The sequence below is a fragment of the Volvox carteri genome (assembly GCF_000143455.1).
Source record: "Volvox carteri f. nagariensis unplaced genomic scaffold VOLCAscaffold_6, whole genome shotgun sequence".
NCBI classification, from domain to species: Eukaryota; Viridiplantae; Chlorophyta; class Chlorophyceae; order Chlamydomonadales; family Volvocaceae; genus Volvox; species Volvox carteri.
The window spans coordinates 1,971,964-1,993,484 of record NW_003307549.1 but is presented as its reverse complement, the minus strand read 5'-3'; the positions used below and the strand labels follow the sequence as shown (position 1 = coordinate 1,993,484).

Genomic DNA, 21,521 nt, shown 5'->3' with positions numbered 1-21,521 from the left:
ACACAGGGTGCCTCCACCTTCATGCCATATAGGTTTTAAATCGATACTGTCCAAACCCCTTGACCGACCGCATAACCTTGTAAGCCCTTACCGCATTCCTTCCCTTTCGTTCTGCGTTTTACTTTACCTTGTCGTACCATCCCAGTCCGGACACGTACGAGGCCTGGCCGTACGACATGCGTACGATGCTGTCCTGGGCGTTCGAGCCTGCATCTGAGGAGACCCTTTTACTCCTGGTGGAGAAGGGCAAGCGCGACGCCAGGTCCTGGGCAGTTGCCAACGTTCCGGTGACCGAGCTGGTGATGGTGTGAGTCATGACGGTATTTCCTTCTAGCATCAGGACTAGAAGAAGAGCCAGGAGGAGACTCCAGGGGAGAGGCACGAAGGGAGATTTTTTGCGAACTTAAATTGCATAGAGAGTGGCGGCGACGCCTCGTGTGTATGTTTTTGTGTGTTTGAGGGTTCAAGCTGAGCCGCTGTCACGTTTCTTCGAGAGGGCGGAAGGGGTTTGTAATATAATTTGTATGTTTGGATTAATGTGACCTGTGTACGTGTGATTGTACGGATGTGGGAAGGTGAGATTTTATAGGCCGAATCAAGGGCGTGTTTCTTAAGTTATGGCCCTCTCGGGGTTGAGCTGGGGGAGCGGTACGAGAGGACACCCAGGGGGTATTGACACCGCGTTCTATGGCATGTAGTTACTGGCGTGCCTTTATGGCGATGTACTCTATTGTGGTGATGAACTGATGGCAGTGTGAATGATGAGCGGTTGTGGTGTTGTGTGTGTGAGGCCGAGGAAATGGAGAGCGACAAGGATTTCGGCACTGTGCGGGCACTAACGGGCAGTGTAGTAGTGGGCGTGGTTGTTGGTCGCTGACAATGAAGTTTGTTGTTTGGGGAAGGAGGAAATACTCCCTAATTGTCGCAGTGCATAGCTGGTTTGGGTGTGGAGGGGGGTTCATCTGCGTGATTGTGAGAGAAAAAAGCGGGGGGGTGAGAGAGGGAAAAAGAGAGGGAAAGAGACAGAGAGAGAGAGAGAGAGGCGCGGGGACAGGAAAAGAGAGAGAAAGAGATGGCTGAATGTAGACGGGCCCTCACTAGGGTCTTGGTGGTCGTGGCGGGTCGGTAATGAGTCGGCCCCTGCCCGTTTAAGTGGCGTTGAGGCTGCGCTCTTGTAACGTTAAGAAACATTAAGAAACTAAAAGTTGAGCATGTGTTGAAATGAATCCCGGTGCTGTCCATCCAAGGATAAGCGCGAGGAGGGGCCCCTGGTGTAGTCAATGAGACTCCGGCGCAAACACGTGTGTGCTGCCGCTTTTAGGGCACGATATTGAAGACGACCTTGTGCGCCTGGACCTGTGGGGATGTGACATCAAGACACCATCTGGGTGGGGCAGGAGAACGGCCATGAGGACGGTATTTCGCCATGTCGCCTTTTCACTGCAGTGCACACTCGTCCTTAAATTCTGACTGTAGCAGTCCTTCAACCGGACAGTCCCGTGATCCAGAAGTAGACTCAGCCTCCTCACCCACACTAATAAATTACATGGGTGCAGCGTCCGGTTAGGAATCAAAGGCACTTCTCACCTCCTCGCAAGCTTGTCGTCATTCAGGAAGACGAGCTCAGCTCTCGCTCCCTCGCTCTCACTCCGGATTATGCTCTTCATGTGTTCTCACAATCTCGATCTTCCTCCCCCATAGCAAATAATGCAACCAATCCGAAGTAATTCACACCACCACGCCACATGCAACATCTGCCCACCTCATCGAGCCGAACTTTCAAGACCGCACAGACGTGCATACATACAGGCAAACAGCAAGACCAGGAAGCAGTAAAGCCAGCGTATGGACGTTAACCCCTTCCCCTTCCCTCGCCATCTCCCTGCCTTCTTGCTCAGGGCTCCTGCCCCACCTCCTCCTCCTCCTCCTCCTCCCCTGCACATTTACAATCAATCGGACGAAACAAGCCCTGATGCCCGCCCGCCTCGCACCAGACAGCCGCGACCAGCAATGAATAAAACTCCATCATCGCGCATGCAGGCACATGCTCCCTTACTAAAGGCCGGCACTGTGCACATGAGCCGCACACGCATGGCCGGTGTCCGGAGCTGTGACGTGGGCCGGTCCCCTGAACTGGGGAAGGTGTCCGCGCAAGCACCACCCTTCCGAGGGACAAGCAACCCTCCAGCGCCTTAAGTAGTCGAGCGTTATTCCGGCAGTAGAGCGCGAGGCTGCACCGCACTACACCTCCCGCCTTCTACCCTCCCCCTCGCTGTCCTGTCCTCTCATACCCCTCGACGCCTTCCTCCGCAACGTCCACCAAATCGACTCGGACGCCAAGCCGAGCCGAGCGCCTTTTCCGTTTTCGGAACATCCCCATGAAAATGTGCGCACATGAGTACACTACATTTCCCCCCCCCCACACACACACACACATTGGGCCGGCACAGTGGGCCGGCACCCCCCTTACCACCACAGACACAACTAGGAAGTAGCTCGCGAAGAGCGAGGCGAGGAGAGAGGCGGGTAGCTTGCGAACGACCCCCCGTCCGCCAGTCCTGGCGGCCACCGAACCAGGACAGCGAGAGGAGCTGTTATCAAGACATCACATATCGGGGGGAGCCGGGATAGCTGCTGCTGCTGCTACTGCCACTCATCCTGCCCATTCCCTCTCTGACCGGCCAGGACGACGACGGGGGTGAAGTGAAACGGGAGCGCGGTGATGACGAGGGGCTGTGTATCGGAGCTCGCGGGACACCACCGCCGCTCTCCCCATGCAGCACAAGATCGAGGTTCTGAAAGTCCCCCCCCGGCGGCGTTGAGCCCGCTAAATAAGCAGGAAAGCCTTTTTGCGACAACCACACACAAAAATTGGGGCGGGACGAGAGGGTACGGAAAAAGATGCACAAAGGAACGTGCTCTGCCCTTCTTTATGCGTTAGGGCGCAGAATTAACGATGATGTCCCCTCTCCTCCTCCTCCTCCTACTGCTATTTACGTAGTGTTCCCTCCCGCATTATAGGGCGGGAGGGAACATCACTGCAAAGCCGATGACAATCATCGGCCTTGCCGTCCTGAGGGGAAGTGGCGCACACACTGGAGCAGTAACCCAGATGAGATACTAAGTGCACGCGTTTTTCCCATAGCTTTCAGACCACCACAACCGCCATAACCACCACAGCATACACAGAACATACTCCCCAACTCAGAACGTTAAGCAGTGCCGGCCCCAGCCCGTCATCATCAATCTCCTCAACTCTCCCCCCCCACCGCCTTTCCCCCCTTTCGCAGTCTCACTCCTCCCAGCACGTGCACTCCGCACCTCTACCCGATCTACATGGCGACTGTCGTACAAAACCTGGCAATTATTTCGACAGAGACATGCACTGCAGCTCTCAGCCACACCACCTGCACCTCTAAACCCCGAATACCCACCAACACAGTAACCGTGGCAGCCGTGCCAGCAGGCCCGAGCCCCACGACACGGCCGCGGCCGGTTCACAGCCACAAAGGAAAGGAGGATTTTCGTAAAATCTGCCCGGGGGTTCTGCCCAGCATCTCCTCAAAAACACCGTGCCAAACCCACCGTGTGTCGTGTGTTTGTATCTTTCGTACAGTCGCATGACATTTCATGTTGTGCACAGGACGTAGACCCTTATTACCATTCAACAATGTACGGGGTACGGCAATGGTTATCGTGGAGCAGAGCGCAGAGTTACGCGTGGCGCAGTGGCGGTGTGGAGCAGGGCGGGGCGGGCTCGCGCCAAAACGCTCCCTGCAGCTGATCAGTACACAGCAACACGGGGTTGGAGCACTACGGGGTTGGATTTCCTGAAAGGTGTTTCGTTTTTCCTTGAAGGCTGCACCTACTCCTGGTGCACTTCATACATACATACGTACATACAAAGAAGCGATGCATGTTTTCGATGGGCAGCAGGTGGCGCAACCAGGAAATCGCAATGACTCATGGAAGGGGCACCCACAGGCAGCCACGTGTCATTAGCACTGGCAATGGCGGCCACAGTGCCAGCAGCAGCAGCAGTAGCAGCAGTAGCAGCAGCCACCGTTGCGCAGAGGGGGACTTCTTCCACCCTCCACCTTCATAATACCGCGCGCACACAGGGGGTTATAAAACCGTGCGCCCCATAAAGCCAGTGGACAGAAGAGTGAGCGCTGGAATAATCGGAAGCGCAACATAACCTGCCTCACAAACGCGCTTTCGACCCCAGGGGTCTCCCCCTTTGGACCGTATCAGGGAAGACCATCACCAGCACCACCACCGCTGCAGCCGCCTTGCCGCTAACATCGTCACAGCAAAAGCACGATTGCTAGCACATCACCGCCACCTTACCACAAATTCAGTACACACCACCTCAACCACCATCATCCCCCAAAACCACTTCCCAATACACCACCTGCCGCCATTACACAGTGCCGTACGCTGGCCGTACATTTACCACATGCCATCGCCTAGCAATACTCAACCACCAGAGAGCGCAACAATACACCACCACGTGAATGAATTGCGCACCACACGCAACATATCATGTCACGCTGCAGTCACCCGCGCCATCGCCTAACACCCCCCCCCTAACCAGGGCTTCGTGCCTGGCTGTAGTGGGGTTAAGGGCCGTCAAAGGGCGGTCGAAGGGAAGTCCATAGCTCCGCTCCAAAGGGGGGGGATGGGGTCCCAGAGGGGAGCGCGACCCGGGAGGCAGTGCGGCTGGAAGGAGGGAGGAGGACGCCAACCCAACCGGACGACAGCGAGGAGACCAACTTCACACACTATTCGACCAGCAAATTCCACTACCCCCTGCTTCCTGCCACCAAGACACACACCAAGAGACATACATACATACATATGTATATACATACATACAGCAGAGAGACACCCCGAGCAGATGCAGCAGCAGCAGCAGCGACTTGCAGCAGCAATGGCTGCAGCACCCCCATCCTCCCTCTCACCCGCCCACCAAGACACACAAACCCACGACTGCACTTCACAACGGAGCTTGGGACAAAAAACCATTTCCTCCGCCGACATTGTCCTCCTCCCGGGATCCAAGCCGCCGCAAACCCAGATTGCGGATCCACCTTTTGAATCGCACGAATCCATAACGACTGCGCGCATACACACACTTCACTCCTCCCCTTCCCCCCCTCGCCTGTGCGCTTGTGTGTGCGTGTGAAGGGGGGAGGTGTTAGTGGGGGAGAGGGTTCAGGCCCCAGGCCGGGGCCGCATGGAGGAGGCAACACACCATCAGGGAGCCATCAAACCCCCCATCCTCCTCAGACCTCGACACTGATATCCCCCGGGCTAGCAAGGCCCCGGACAGAGACCCCAAGAAAGCCTCGGCCAAAAACTGGAGTTTATACGGATGCTGTAGCTGTAGCTGCGGCTGCATCTTCGGGGGATAGCTGTGGCCGCGCAGGCCTCAGCTCGGGAGCCCTCCTTCCCCTCCCTCCCCTCCCGGGGGCCTAACCCGCGGAGGACCTTGACCGAGAGCTCACGGCTGCGGCTGCGCCCTCCCCTCAACCTGCGCCACCCACCGCTGCTCACCCCTCCCCAGTGCCGCTAGGCGCGTGTCGCTGACCGGCGGGAAACACACGGACTGCCGTGTGCTGCTGCTGCTGGTGTGTGTGTATACGCACACACACCTCCCTATCACAGCACTGACGTGCGGGATATCGCTCATCACCATCCGGTGGTGGGGATTAGGAGACACCTCCTTTGAGAGGTGAGGAAGGGGGGAGGTGGGGGAGGTGAGGAAAGACGCAAGAATCAGCTGCCTGACGCTTCTCCCGCCTCTCCCAAAACCGCAAACTGCCGAGTGAGTCGCAAGCGATGGGATGGAGGAGTTGGAAACGGGGATGGGGAGGAAGTCGAGGGGAGGATGTAGAGAAGAGGAGGGAGGTGGCGACGGGTAGGTAGGTAGGTGGGCAGGTAGGTAGATGGGTAGGTAGGGGTGAGAGAAAGCCCATCTTTCCACCTCTCCCTCTCGTCACCGCTCCGCACTTCCGTTGTTGTACGGCACCAAGTTGAACTCCGGATAGGCGGGACCCCCGTGTTCCATGTTGTCCAAACCCGCCAGCTCCGTAACCTGAGGGGGGGGACGGGGGGGAAGGAGGAGTGTATGTGGCTTTTAAAGGACCGAGTTGCGAACCGTGAAGGTGTGTGTCTGTGTGTGTCTGTCTGTCTGTCTGTCCATCAGTCTCCCCGCACTCCCGCAGTGAACACCCGACCCTCCTTCCCTCTTCTCCCCCCATCACGCACCTGATCTACCCTGAGCCGACCTGTACGACGTAGGGCCCAAAAGGCCAGTACGGAGAAGGCGCCAGTCCAGGCAGCCACCGCCGCCACACCTGCAAGTAGTGAGAGTGTGGGTGGGTGTGAAAAAGGGCGAGAGGGAGGAAGAACGGCAGGGATGCGCTCCAGGCGGTGGGGGGGAATCATAAGGCGCAAAACTGGCAAAGAATCAACTACCCGCCGGTGCTTCCAAAGCCGCCAAACTACCGTAGCCGTCCAAAGCGATGAGGTGTGAAAGAGGGAGGGTAAGGCGGACAAGAAACCAGCCAAGGTGCGGACAGCACCAGGTTCCGCCACCCTCTCAGTTATCCCTTCTCTCAAACGCTCAAACCCAGAGTACTCCCCGACCCACGGGTCGTTCATTTGCTGCTTCCAAGGGAAAGGTAACTGGAAAAACATTGCACTACCCACACCCACAGTTCTTAAGCCCCCCCCTTTTCATTCTTCGCTCAACCACCCCAAGCACCCCACCCCTCAAAACACACACGTACCCAGCGTCTGCAGCCCCAGCAATACCCCTCCCTTCCGTCCGCCGTACACCAGCCCTCCGCAGGTGAACCCGGTCAGCTGCGCCACGTAGGGAGGTCGTGCCAGGAAGCCCAGCAGCAGGGTGCCCGCCATGCCGCACGCGAAGTGCACCACGGAGGACTCCAGGGGGTCGTCCACCTGCATTCGGATCTACATACATACATACATACATACATGCAGACATGACATACATACATACTACATATATATGCACACATACATACATGCACATGAACTCAAGTTCAAGGAAGGTGTGGGGAACTGTAAATGCTTTATAGGCAGGCGGCTGGCAGAGGTTAAGGCCTGACTTCTGCTCCCGGAGTGTCCGTCCGGTTCAATCCGTCTGCCGATCTCTCGGGTGTGTGAGAGGTGTTGAATTGGGAGGTGGCCCCCATCTTATGGACGGTGTAGGACGTGATAATATCAACTTGCGAGCTGACCAGGAACTAGGTTGAGGCGCCGTTGATCCGCTAGATTTGGTTGGATGCTGGTGGTGAGTTGCTGAACCCAACGAATACATTCTGAAGTCGGATGGGGTGAACGGATTAGGGTGCCCCTCTAGCAGGGGAGAGCAGGGAACTGCCTCGGGAAAGGGGGCCGCTGGTGAAGCTTTTAACCACCCTGTAACAACATACATACACGCAGACATACATGCGCCACCCTCCCTCCCGCCCTCACGCACCAGCAGCCGTGCGCCCCCCAGGTAAATCCCCGCCGCCGCCAGGCCGTACACCACCGCCGCCCATGACGTAATGAACCCGGCGGCCGGCGTCGATATGACCAGGCCCGCCAGCAGCGCATTGCAGCACACCACCAGATCCACGGTTCCGGAGCGGATGCTGCTCAACAGCAGCGCCGTCAGACTGGAGATGCTGGCGGTAAGTGTCGTGTTGAGAGCCACTCGGTCCGCGGGAGAGCCGGCTGGCTGGCCGGCAGCGGCGGCGGAGGAGCTGGCGGCGGGGGGAGGAGAGCCGCCGGCGGCCATACTGCCCAGGTAGACATATGTCGTACCGCAGTTGAATCCAAACCAGCCGAACCACAGGAAGCTGTGTATATGAGCATGTATTTATGTATGGATATATGTATGTATGTATGTATGTGTGTGTTTGGGGGAAAAGGAGGGAGAAAGAGAAATCAACGGGAGGGTCGAGACCGTGCTAAAGAGTTTGACAGGTACAGAGGAATAGATACAGATACCCATAGACATACATACACGCGTACTCACAGCGTCCCAATGGCCGCGGATGACACGTCGTGTCCAGGCATGTCCTTGGCCCGACCGTCCTCGAAGCGGCCGATACGGGGCCCCACCACTGTGGCCCCCACAAGGCCCATCAGTCCACCTGAGGAGGTGAGGGGAGGTGAGGGGAGCGGGGTCACATGCAATATGAAGGAAAATAACTGCCGTGGTGAGGGGGTGACGGGGGTGAGGAGGTGAGGGGGTTGAGGACGGAGGTTGTGTGTATGCGTTGAGTACGTGGAAGTCCGCCGACTCAGACACGGCCGACCCAAAACGCGGAGTCGGGAAACTTGGGTTGTTTGGTGCTCCAACAACAACAACAACAATAACAGCAGTAGCAGCAGCAGTAGCAGCAGCAAGGAAGAGTCACCCGACACAGCGACGCAGCGAGCAGAACCCCAAGACGAGTAAATACACACACATACATACATACATACATACATACATACATGCATGCACACGCACCGCACACATGCACGGCCGCTCCCCCTGCAAAGTCCAGGAAGCGGCACTCCTGGCTGATCCCCAGCAGCCACGACCCTCGCTGCCAGGTCCAGTGCGCCGCCACCGGGTGCACCCAGCTGGCCATCAGCAGGGTGAGCACGGGGTACGCCACCAGAGAGGTCCGCTCGGCCAGGCAGCCGGACACGATGGCCACGGTGGCCAGACAGAAGGTCCAGCTGTAGAACCAAATTTTGACGGCGCCCAGACTGCCGTCGTGGAAGAACCCCGAAGTGCTGAGGGAGGGTGGGAGGGGGACGGGAGAGTGGAGACGGGGAGAGGACGGAGGGAGGGTGGGAGGGGAGATGGGGAGGGAGGGCGGGAGGGGGAGGGGGAGGGAATTGTTGCGGAGGAAATAGATATTGATGTAACCCACCCACCCACCCATACACACACGCATGTGTGTGTGTGAAACGTTGGTAGAAAGAAAGCCCTGGGATGGTGGTGGAGAGAGGAGGGAAGTATGGGGAGGAGGGGCGGAGGCCCCGGGTGGTGCGCGCTGAATGTGGCTGGAGCGGGTGGGGGCGGAGGTGCTGGTGGTGGAGCCGGGAACTCCTCCCGGGCTCAGACGACATCCGCACCTCCCGTACCTTCCCCTTTTTCCTTTGCAGCTCGGGCCCCCTCCCCCCTCCCCTTCCGGCTGTATGCTGCTGCAGCCGCAGACAGACAGGCAGGGCGGCGGCCCCGCCTCACGCTTGTCCCCGACTGCTACTGCTGCCGCTACTGCTGCTGCGTTCGCATTTGGCTACTGCCGCTGCCGCCTTTCCTCCTCCCCCTCTGCTGCTGCAGCTATGGCAGCCTTGTCCAACCGCTGTTGGAGCCTTCACGGGCATCCCACTTCTTAAGCTCCAAGTGTGGCCGCCCACCACCCACCGCCCACCAAATCTCCTGCTCCTGTTCCTGCTGCCACGGCGCAGCAGCGGAGCCCTCCTTAGCCGCTGCCGCTGCGCAGCCACTGCCGTTACTGCTTCTGCCTTCTCCTCCTCCGCCGCCGCCGCAGCAGCTGCTGCCCTTTGTCGAACACGGCAGGAGCAGAGTGTTCGGGGTACCCCGCGCGGCCGAAGGGTTTTACGCGCGGTAGCGGTGGCTGTAGATATAGCTCCGGGGCATGTGGACGGCGGCAGTGGGTGGAGGCGGAGACCTGCCGCGCAAAAGAGGGATGACGCTGGTGGCGCGCTGCCGGCAGCGGCAGCGGCAGTGGCAGTGGCGGGAGGCTGTCCTCACCAAAGTACTGAGGCTGGCTGGCTGACGGCTGGCACTGAATCCCCACCCAGCCGGGGGCTTCGACGTTCCGATGGGGGAAAAACCCGCACACACGCACACACACGTGCACAGAAGACATGTACGGGAGTAGCTGGCGGCCCCTTAGCCGCCTGCCCAAGCAGGTCCAATACGTTGAACGTGCGACGCCTTGTGCGGTGCGCGGCAATGGCAACGGCAGCAAGTTGCGCACTTGAGGTTATATGCTTGGTTTCCCCTTATCCTCACCGCGCAGGAAGCAGGAGAGAGCGAGCTGCTGTACAGTGACACGCGGTGATTATGTGCATTTCGAGTATTAAGTTTTTGAGGAATGAGCGCTGTTTGCGCAGCACCACGGTGTGCGTGCGCGCGCGCCAGGTCTAGGAGAATGGCGTACGAAGGGGACAGTACTGGGAAAGGTGGACGTGGTCGCGATCGGCGCATGGTTTGGCGTCAAACGAGGATTAAAACTCGGAAGATAACCTTGCGACAAACGGGTTCTTAAGGAGCAGCGCTTTGAAGGGTGTCCTACCCGATAAAACCGCCAGCCGAACCGCCGAAGGAGAATGCATAGCCGACGGACCACCAAACTATTGCGCATATCAGGATGTTGACTGTGTTCTTCAGGAGAATGTTCTTCACATTTTTTGAGCGCCCGTAACCGACCTCCAAGGATACGAAGCCGACCTTTCAGCAACAACGGCAATATCGAACCGTTAGCATCCTTGCATAACCGGCTCTCTGCCAGGGGCCCTAAGTTGCCTTTATGCTTACCTGAAGGAAGAAGACGATTGCCCTGCGGAGGATTAATGGGACATCCACGTGAGAGGTGCGTGGGACAAGTCCATGCGCCCAACAACGACAACTACATACAGCATGGGTGTTTTAAATCGACATCCTATCAAAATTTGAGCTGGGGGCACCCTGCTTTTGTCCTTCGGGCATGTGTCCCGAGGTCCCGCGAAAAGCCAGACCGCAAACTCACCCATGGAGGATTAGCAAATCACTGTAGGGAGCATCCTGCTCTGGAACAAAGTCCATTGCTGAGGGTGTCGGCCGCCCTGCCGCCTATGCGTCAACACCCCCAGCGTATGCCTCGCTTACTATCCCATGCCAGCATTGGACTCAGAAACGGCTTATTCTTAAGTTAAGTCCCTAAAGTGCACGCAGCATATCGCTTCATTAGCTCAATCCAGTATGAAAAATCAGTTTACAACGAACTGTCATAACACTGCACGTCGTTTACGATGCTGTGGTTGTGTTCTGTTGACAAAGGTTCCAACAAGCATGGACTTTGTTCCTTGGATATGGCAGAAGGTGTTGGTCAGACATTGAGCCATGATTCATCTCGTCCATCCCGTGGGCAGGACTTTTGACCGAAAGGGACTGAAGGGACAGTCGCTTGAGCCGCAGAGTAAGAGACCTTTTTGGCGCTTATCGGTAGCATCGCCCTGAACATGCGTTTCGACCGTCCTAGTGAGGACAAACGGGGCTGCAGGGATACATACGGCATTAAGTTCCTGAGATTACGTCGCAGGGAGGCTGGCATCTGATCGCATAAGCTGGTGCGCGTATGTGGCACGCAAAGCGAAATCCATGGTGACCCGACGTCTATCAACTTGACGTCCTTCCGACGGCCGCCATGTGAGAAGCAGTATGTAGGTGTTCACATGTATGCAAGGACTCATCACATGGCTTGCATACGACAGGCAAGCTAACACCGTAGCTGAGAGATAGGCGCCTTGGTCAGTTTCATGCTGTGCATTGCTGTTGCGCGTGAGTTCTGCATAGCGGCTGTCCATGCAACTCAGAAAATTAAATCAATTTATGAAAGAAGCAAGGCTAGATTATATTGGCGAAAATTCCATGGGCGGATTTGCTATTGTCTCTTACAAGTAATCTACCTCCACGCCGTCCTGCATCGATACCTGCACTGCTTCAGTAGCATCGCCCCTGTTAGCAGCTTAGTTGTCTTCGGCAAAGAAAATGCCGAGGAACCTCCGGAACGGTACTTCTGCAGTTAAAGCTAGCCCGCAGGCCCCTGCAGACCCGCAAGCATGCAGGGACACTGGACAACGCGTGCCGTAACCATGCTCTGTTTGGGCCTTTGGGGGTTTTGGAGTTTTGACATTTTTCTGGGACGGGACAAGCATGGAACGCAGGGAACCTACGCTTACGCTTGTACTACGGCGTTTCCAGCAAGCGAGCACGGATGGAAACTATTGCTTTAAGGAACGAACTAGTAAAACCTGGGACGTCGAACAGCTGTAGCTGTGTATGGACGAACAGGGTGGTGGGCCCTCGAGCTCACGCGAGACAAGCTCGCGCTAGAAAGCACGCACATCTGCGACCTTGGTGCTTTCTTCGATCCAATTTCGCAGACGTGCGTGTTGAGCCACGCGCCTACGCCGTGTCCTCATGGACACAATAAGCAGCTGCGCTACCAGTAGATACACCTGGTCAAGTATGTAACCGTATGTAATTATGAAGGCAGCGGCCTCGGCAACCTGTGCATTCTGATTTCTACTCAGACGTCTTCTCGCCACCGCATTCCCTGCGTTTGCCTGAGTCCCCCTTTTTTTACTCCCCCGCACACTCTTGTAGCAGAAATTTCCTCCAGCACCTGTAACACCCAGGCGGGCCACCAACCGGAGCTCGTGACGCAGTTGTGACATTTATCACGTCGCGCCATGCAGTGTGTAGAAGTGCGAGTCTACGGAGGCTTTTTTGATCCACGTTTGACTTGATGCATGACTTAATATACTAAACTTGAGTCAGGCTGGATTGGAGGACACGACAGCCGCACGGCAGCACTGCGTACTGCAGTCATTCGCGCTCACTTAGTAGGACACGGAAGATTGACCTTCGGCTTTGTTGTGACAATAAGGTGAATGGCAGAGTGTAGGGAATAGAACCCCTCAGGGCCACATCAGCACTACAAAAAGATTTAAGCTGCCAAAGCTAGTTCTTGTTGCCAGCTGCCAGAACGCGTTCGTCGGCCACGAAGTGCGCCGTGTCTCCATGGGGATGTGCTCCCTGCACCGTGCCATGCCCGTGCCGGTTACATGCGCATGTGTGTGTTTACTAAATATTTCTGAAGAAGTCCCCTAAAGGGAAAGAAGGGTTTTTTCTTCTTTCCCTAAAGGGGAACTTTAGTTCCCCGAAAGGCGTGTGTGTGTGTGTGTATCTGTGTCTCTGCGTTGAAGTTATTACAAAAACCAAAACGCAACAAATAGCAATAACAACAGCGTCTGATACATATCACCTGATATCTCACTAGCTGCTCTCTTGTACGTGCGTGTCATCCTTGCGCAGGGGCCATGCTAATCTTCTCTGTATTTTTCCAATTTTAACATTTGTGCCGAAGCACAGAGAAGATTAGCATGGCCCCTGCTCTCTTGTAGGTGTACGGCTCACACGCATAAGGCTGACAGGCATTCCTTCAAAGCCACGTAACCATAGGCTAACCAAGCCCGATTCGTGTGAAAAAAGGTTGTACGTGTCCAGAATTAAAGATCTACATGTTGATATAAGGCGCATTTCGGGCTTTCGAGTTCCGACCTGGTTACACTTCGGACTTTCATTCTTCAAATCTCCTCTGCCTGCCTAAGTAGACTCGCAACAAGCTTCCACCACTCTTTTTGGGCTATCTCTGGTGCAAAAATGGGCTGTTCTGCGCTCCGTCGAGGCAGCCTCCTCCTCGTCAAAAAGCCACGTGTAAGGACCCTGTGTGTGCTAACAGATTACCTGATGCCTCTACAGCCCGAGGCCCTTTCCCCTCTCGCCAAGGTCCCATCCTCCAGCCCCGAACCGCCTTTGTCAAGGCGAGTCGTCCACCACAACGGAGAGCTCCCCATTGGCGGCCACCAGACGAGATTCAAACCCGGAGCCGAAATCCCCCACACCACAAAAGAACGACAGACGAACAGACGAAATCGCCATCAATGCACCACTCCCCGCCGGTAGCTCTCCCGTCCCATCCCGTTCCCCCTTCCTGCTCCCAGGGCTCCGGGCTCCTCCCTCGCCGAACAGCCGCAACTCTTCCTCCTGTGCTCACAGCCAGCTGGTCAGCAAGAGGGGAAGACGAGGGAGACAAGCGCAACGATTTGATTTACTACCTACACACCACGTCGTTGACCTACGCCCACCAGCGCTACTCAACGTCCAGCTTTATTCACGTCGTCCTCTGCCTTCGTCGCCACAGCCGCCGCAAATCTTGCCGGCGCTGCAGCGCCGGCGGCCTCTGCTCCCGTTGCCACCGCCTGCAGCACCGCCCGCCGCAGCATTGCCTCGACTGCTCGCCGCTGTTGCTCCGGAGAACGAAGCCCGTCCCACATCCGCTCCCGAACCACCACCACCACCCAACCCAGCCCCACCAGCAGCCGCCGCCGCAGGGCCGCACCACCCGATAGCATCCAAGCGGAGTTCCGCACCACACCACTGCCGCTGCCATCGCAGGGCCCCGCGGCGGCGTTGATGGTCACACCCGCCGCCCCTGGCGGCTGGAACGCACTTAGCTCCAGCGCGATGCGAACCTTCTGCATGCTCCTCCGCCGCAGCTGCCGTACTGAGGACACGCTGCCGAGCTGTCTACCCCCGCCGTCACTCACGGCTTGCTGCCCCTCAGCGCCGTCAACATTAGCCAAGGCAGCCGCAGGACCCTCCGCGGCCAGAGGAGCCGACACGCTACCTTCCGTCACAGGGGACAGCCCCTCCACGGCCGCCGCCGCCGTCCCGTCCGTAACAGTCTCCAGCTCTACTTCTACACACAAATCCACACTCAGCGCGCCACCACACAGCAGCAGACCCGTAGTCACAGCGCCGCCACGGACAAAGCGCACCGTCCGCGGCGCTGCCATGGTAGCAGCGGCCGCGGCGGTAGAGCGAGCGGAATTACCTAGCCATGGCCGCGACGGCTGCGTCGCGGCTGGGGCGGCATCCGCCGCCGCGGCGCCATCAAGCACCTGCCGTACAACACCCGCCACCTGCGCAGCCCATGACCCAAGCGCGACCAGACGGAGGCGATTGTGTGTTTTCAGTGTACGGCGTGTGGCGGCGGCGGGAAGGCAACGAAGGGCCTCTCGAACCTTTGGCGCCAAGGTCGCCCAACTGGACGCGGTACCCCCGGGGGATTTGAGGGTAACGCCCTCACCGCCGCCACCTGTCGCGTCACCAGGACTAGCGGATGCTGGCCCTCCGGTAGAGCCAGGACCACCACCCTTCCGCTGCTGCTGCTGTTCATGTCTTCCTTGCTGTTTCTGTTGTTGCTCCCCAGTCGCCTGCTGCTGCGGCTGTTGGGGCTGCTGCTCTTCCAGGTGCCATGAGATCACCGAGCAGGCGACCAGCAGCTGGGCATGGTGGCCGGAGGAGGGCCATGTCCGCCGGTCGTAGGTCGCCAAGGACTGCAGGTACCCGTGAAGAGCTTCAGACAGGAGCGACAAGTGCTGCCGCTGCTGGTGCTGGTGCTGCGTCCCTTGATCCTGTTGCTGTTCGTTTTCCTGTATGGCAACTCCTGCGGGAATTTCTGCACCAGCGTGTCGGTGCCGTTGGGGTTGCCGCACACGGTGCTCCGCCAGGCCGCCCGTCAGCACCAGGATCGCCCAGCACAGCGCTGCGCGCTGCGACAAGCTCAGCCGCGGCCATTCCGCCGACCGGACCGTGTGCAGCGCGGACAGCAGACCCCGGGGCCGGAACTGCAAATGGCCGCACGCAGCGGCCACGGCAGCAAGCTGCGCGGGCGGCAGCATCGCCACCGGCGTCGACGCCAGCGAGAGCCCAAAGGCATCCGCCGCCACGGCGCGCAGGAGGCCGTTGCTGCGGTAGGAGAGGTGCGCACAGGAGAGCAGTACACTGGCGCGTTGCCAGGCTGTGGCTAATGACCCATGGGTCATCATGCGCTCCGCCTGCGGTAGGTAAAAACGAGCAGGAAGTCTCAAAGAGGAAGGAGGGAAGTCCGGGAGCTCACGAATGGCGTCCGACGTGACCCCGAAAATGGCAGGCACCCCTTCGGTGAGCACCCCCCTCTCAATGAATGCAACCCAGTGCACGACGGAAAAAAGTTGTCACAACGACCAGTCAGAGCCCTAGGAAATTTCCCACCCAACACTTCGATAAGCTCCGCGACAATAAAAACGGTACACGCGGAACGGACTCAAGATGTACGACAAGGTCACGTAGGTGTGCTGTACATGCCGTATCGGTTTTCAAGACGAAGACGCCGCGGAGGGCTGGTTCCGCACCATTTTCCGTAGCAACACGGTCTCGTAGTGGCCGACTGCTGAGAAGGCTGCAGCCAAGCGCACCATGTCGCCCGGGGACATGGCTTCCAGGCGCGCGAACCCTGGTAACGTGCACATGACGACGGCGGCGTGGAAGAGCGGCATGTAATAGAACCGGAGCACGACTGCGAAGCTGTGTAGCAGGACGACGATCTGCGGCGTTAAGTGTCCGGGTGAGAGGCGAAGAAGGAAAAGGGGTGTGTGAGATCTTTCCCTTTCTCTTTCCCTGAGGGAATGGCAGAGCTAAGCGGTCCGATAGAGAGAAGTTGGAGGGAGAGGTGGCGGAGGGAGGGAAGGTGGTGAAAGGAGAGGAGAGGATAATGGGATGTGGAGGTAGGGTGTTGCAGCGGCGCTCTAAGCCGCCGGCAAAGACCCTAAGCCCCCTGTCTGGATCCAGCTAAGCTGGACAGGTACCATGAGAGAATACATGAAAACATTTGGCGCAGGCTGGCGCGCACATAAACACACACCCGCACACACCTACACCTACTTACACAGGCATGGAAGCCATAAAGCCATGCGGTCTCAGATGGAGACTGGTGGGAGGTAGGCTTCCGCACGAAAACACCAATAAATGAACGCAAGGAGTTCAGGAACCCGCACAGACGGTTCCGCGAAAGCAAGGCCGCCAAGTCGTACGTCCTACTAATTTTAATTTGTACGGAATGCAGCGTCGTCCTACTTTAGTTCTTCCCCGAAGGGGATTTTTCTACCTGTTGCGCATCCATGTTGATCATCTGGTTGCGGCAAGCTGCTGCGAGGGCCGAAAGCCACGTGACATCCCTGATCTGCAGCAAAGCAGTACCCGTGTACAGATCACAAACGGAGCCGTACGCAAGTTACGGGATGACAAGTCAATAGGTCTGCACGGGACGAAGGGTAGGTATGGAATATGTACGGTATGTACGGGATTTTAATGTGCATGGAGCGCCGCGGCGCGTGGGCGCAAAAGGTGGATTGAGAGGAGACCCGGCCTTTTAGGACAAGAATGCGCATAGCGCATGAGCTGCAAGTTTCACCTGTCAAGAATTATCAATATTTCCGTTATGGCTCAACGACCTTACCGTTACTCGCAACCCCCACCTGCAGTACCGCCAAGGAAGCTACCATAACCGTCAACGGCTGTGGCCGTATTGCGGCGATGCGCGCCAGCGTACAGCGCCGCAGCGCCGCCAGCATGTCGGGATCCGCTCCGAAACCTGCCTCCGCCGCCACGCCGTACGCCTCTGCCAGCTGTCCCGGATCTAGCTGGTCAAGCTGTTCACACATTTTCCCCCAAAATACAAAGGTGCCGATGTTGGCAAGAGGGCATGTGAGGACATGTTTGGAATATGTGCAAGGCCGAAAGGGCGACGTATTCTTGGGGCGTTGCAAAGTGGTGACGCAGCGACGGGATGTTGCGCGCGGTCGTGCGAGGGGCAACCGTGGGTGAATTGAGGAGCAGACGAGCTCCCCTCCCTACCCTGCCTTACCTTACCCTACTCCCGCCCTTAGCCCACGGTACCAGTTATGCACGATGTCCACGTAAACATCCTTTCCTTTCTGTCCTGAACACCCTTTCGTTTCCATTGCTTTTTGACATGCAGTGCATCCCTTTTTGCCGTTCACGGATACATATTCGGAGTTAGATACATACCAATGCACACAGCCCACATTGCCACATAGGCCCTACAAGGGCCTGTAGTTTTTTCATAGCCTCAAAAAACGGTGGCACGCCATTACTATGAACAATAATCTGCTTATACCGCAGACAGACAGACAGACAGACAGGCAGGCAGCTCGGCTACTCGTGTATAGTACAAAACAAGCACCCACATCGCACGGATGAGCAACACCCCCCACCTGCGATGCCGCTCGTTCCAACAACTGTAATTCCACCAGCGTTTGAGGCGTGTACGACACTTCCCTGTTTGCGACTATCGCTGCCGCCGTTGCAGTACCCAACCCCGGTGCCGCCGCCGCTGCTGCCACAGGGGTGCCCTCTGCGCCGCCGTACATAACAGCAGCGACCTTCAGGGCCCATAAGGCCCACAGTGCTTCACGGCAATCCATCAAATGGATCCAGCCTGGATCTACTCGGACGGCCTCAGCGGCCTCAGCGAACAGCACCGCCCCAGCGGTCGACGCATCGGCCGTCGCCATCGCCCTCGGCGTTGGTGGTGAAGGAAATGCGACGGCAGCGGCGGCGGCCGCGTCGCTGCCGCCGCCGTTGTCGGTTCCATCACGTGCAGCTGTTTGCTCCAGGGTGGCATATGCCCACAACGCCGCTGCCAGCCACGTGCCTTTCCACTTGGCGCGTGGCGTGACGTCGCCGGAGCGCAACGCCGCCGCCAGCCAGCGTCCTAGCGCCGCCATCAGCCTGGCGTCGCGGTACCGCAGGCGCGCCAGCGCAGTCAGCATCACGCATGCCGTACGGAACGTCAGCGGAGCCGCCGGTGATGGCGCCGTGGGAGACGATACGGGCACAGCACGGCTACCCCTGCGCGCGCGACGGGCTGCTACCGCCGCCACCGTTGCCATCTTCTCCGCCGCGGTCGCCGTCAGAGCACGCAGAAAAGGCTCATGCCGATGGCCGGCGGCAGCGTACGCCGCCGCAATGTACGACAGCTGTTGCAGGCCCAGCGGCTGTACCACCAAATCGGGATGCGCCGCCGCTGCCGCGGCAGCGTCCTGGTATGTACCGTACTGATACCGTGCGTACGGCGCCAGGAGCGCGGCGCCATCCTCGCGGCCAGTGGGAATGTAACGCACCAGCTTAGCCAGGAGCTCGCGTGCCGCCGCCACTCCGGGCGGCAGCACTTCCGCCGCCGCCGCTGCTGCGCTGGCCTCAGCCAGCTGACGCCGTACGTCCTTAGCCGTAGACGCCGGCGACACAGCGACAGTGCCACTAGTCTTGGCCTCCGTTGGCTTAGCGAGCTGCAGACTGCTACTGCTACCGCCCGCAGCCGCGTCTTTAGGATCCATCGCCGCTGCCTGGGTCGTTGCAGTCATCGCTGGCGGCACTGCTGGCGACATTGTTGGCCGCATTGCTGCCACCGTTGCTGGTGGCATTGCTGCCGCCGTCGTTGACGTCCCTGCTGCCGCCGTCGTTGGCGTCATTGCTGCCGCCGCCGCTGGCGTCATTGCTGCCGTCGCCGCTGGCGTCCCTGCTGCCGTCGCCGCTGGCGTCATTGCTGCCGCCGTCGCTGGCGTCATTGCTGCCGCCGCCGCTGGCGTCATTGCTGCCGTCGCCGCTGGCGTCATTGCTGCCGCCGTCGCTGGCGTCATTGCTGCCGCCGTCGCTGGCGTCATTGCTGCCGCCGTCGCTGGCGTCATTGCTGCCGCCGTCGCTGGCGTCATTGCTGCCGCCGTCGCTGGCGTCATTGCTGCCGCCGCCGCTGGCGTCACTGCTGCCGTCGCCGCTGGCGTCACTGCTGCCGTCGCCGCTGGCGTCATTGCTGCCGCCGTCGCTGGCGTCATTGCTGCCGCCGTCGCTGGCGTCATTGCTGCCGCCGTCGCTGGCGTCATTGCTGCCGCCGCCGCTGGCGTCATTGCTGCCGCCGCCGCTGGCGTCACTGCTGCCGTCGCCGCTGGCGTCCCTGCTGCCGTCGCCGCTGGCGTCCCTGCTGCCGTCGCCGCTGGCGTCATTGCTGCCGCCGTCGCTGGCGTCATTGCTGCCGCCGTCGCTGGCGTCATTGCTGCCGCCGCCGCTGGCGTCATTGCTGCCGTCGCCGCTGGCGTCCCTGCTGCCGTCGCCGCTGGCGTCATTGCTGCCGCCATCGCTGGCGTCCCTGCTGGCGTCGTCAATGGAGGCACTGCTGCCGTCGCCGCTGGCGTCCCTGCTGGCGTCGTCAATGGAGGCACTGCTGCCGCCGTCGCTGGCGTCCCTGCTGGAGTCGTCAATGGAGGCACTGCTGCCATCGTCGTTACTAGCATCGCCGCCGTTGTCGCAGGCGTCGTCGCTGGCGGCACAGCGGCCGTCGCCGCTGCCGCCGCTGCCATCGACGTCGACCCGGTCATAGCGGCGGCTGAGTCCGTTAGGTTGCGTGCCGCAACGCCGGCAGTAGTGCTCCGGCCCAAGCTCGTTGCCGTCGGACTGCCGAGTGCAGCGGCGGCTGTCGGCTGGCGAACGGCTACAGCAGGCTTCGCAGAACTAATAGCGGCGTCTTTGGGAGGCCTTTGGAGAGCTGCTCCTGCCCCTGCGGTGTCCTTCGCCTTCTCCATCGCCGCCTCCATCAGCAATATCCTCCCTTGGAGCGTAAGCGGCAGTAGTGCCGCCGGCACGCGTGGCCCCAGTGACGCGGCTTCCGCCGCTGCAGCTGCTGCTACTGCCGTGGGGTCGTTGCCTGCAGCTTCCCCCGTAGCGGCGCTCGGCACGTCTCGTGGGGGCGGCCGCATTATTCCTGGAACCGAAACCTGTACGGTTGGCTGGCTGCGTTTTGGCGGCCTGGTGCTGCCGGCTGCTCGTGCTGCAGTCGCAGCTGCTGCGTCGGTGGGAAAGATAGGATTGTTCGCGTTACTCGGCCTGGACGAGGCGGCAGGTGCTGGAGGCGTTGTTGCCGGAGGTGCTGCGGCAGCAGCTGCAACAGCATTGACCCGTGGGTCACTGGAACCGGCCACACCCGCGGCGTTCTGTGCGCTCTGCGGTCCTTCTCGGGAGCCCAGAAACTGATTCCATTGCCAAAACACTGCCGTGCGCCGCCCATCCAGGTAGCTGGGCACCACCTGTGGAGCTCGCGCCTGACCGCCATTTTCACGGGTTCTACTGCCGTCTGTTTCCTTGCTGCTACTGCCACCACTTGTAGCACGTGGCAGAGCGGTGCTATTGCCGATGAAAGAATTACCCTTGGCGGCAGCAGCCGTAGGGTTGCGTTGCGGTGCTCGCGGAGGCCCTCCCGAGGGCAATATGAGCGGGGCCACAGGCAACCCGTCCTGGCTTTTTTGGATTGCCTGTGGCTTTGCTGGCTGCGTCGAAGCCCTGCCGCTGTTGTCGGCCTTACCGGCGGACTGCAGCTGTTTTTCCGATCCAGCTTGGGTTTCTTTTTGCAACGATGTCCCTCCTTTCTGCGCCAAGGGAGCCTTGGGCAGCGGTCCTTTGGATGGGCGGCTTGGCCCTGGAGAGAGGGAACCTGGATCGGAAAGGGAAGCCGCGCCTTGCTGGGGGAATTCGCGATGATCTGTGGGCAGAACGGCTACGGAAACTGGTGGATGGTCAACTGCCGATGTAATCTCGGAGCGACTGGATGGGCCTGTCGCAGGACGTGGGGCGATAAATGTTGGAGAGAGGGCATCTGGTGCTTCAGAAGCAGCCTCAGCATGCGGGTAAGAGGACGTGGCCGCGGCTGTGGTAGCCCCGTCTGAGGTTGCTGCATCTGCAGTTGAGCCGTTGGAGGAAATGCCTCCTGCCGGGTCTGCGTTTGCAGAATCGCCATCCTGAGCCTGCGTTCGTT

The 21,521-nt window shown here is 59.1% G+C and overlaps 2 protein-coding genes across 2 annotated transcripts; both read right to left on the bottom strand.

Annotated features, from left to right (window-relative positions):
• Nucleotides 1-6,001: 6,001 nt before the first annotated feature.
• VOLCADRAFT_87801 (uncharacterized protein) lies at nucleotides 6,002-10,855 on the bottom strand (the record flags this gene model as incomplete). Its single annotated transcript, XM_002947374.1, has 9 exons — nucleotides 6,002-6,100; nucleotides 6,274-6,362; nucleotides 6,798-6,984; nucleotides 7,517-7,880; nucleotides 8,060-8,177; nucleotides 8,540-8,811; nucleotides 10,347-10,501; nucleotides 10,589-10,610; nucleotides 10,800-10,855. 9 exons carry the CDS (start codon nucleotides 10,853-10,855, stop codon nucleotides 6,002-6,004), a joined length of 1,362 nt encoding a protein of 453 aa, XP_002947420.1.
• A 3,116-nt stretch (nucleotides 10,856-13,971) lies between these two features.
• Nucleotides 13,972-21,320, bottom strand: VOLCADRAFT_87800 (uncharacterized protein; the record flags this gene model as incomplete). Its single annotated transcript, XM_002947373.1, has 6 exons — nucleotides 13,972-15,717; nucleotides 16,054-16,245; nucleotides 16,806-16,880; nucleotides 17,176-17,451; nucleotides 17,935-19,065; nucleotides 20,203-21,320. Coding segments are annotated over 6 exons (4,536 nt in total), but the record flags the coding sequence as incomplete, so codon positions are not given.
• Nucleotides 21,321-21,521: the final 201 nt, after the last annotated feature.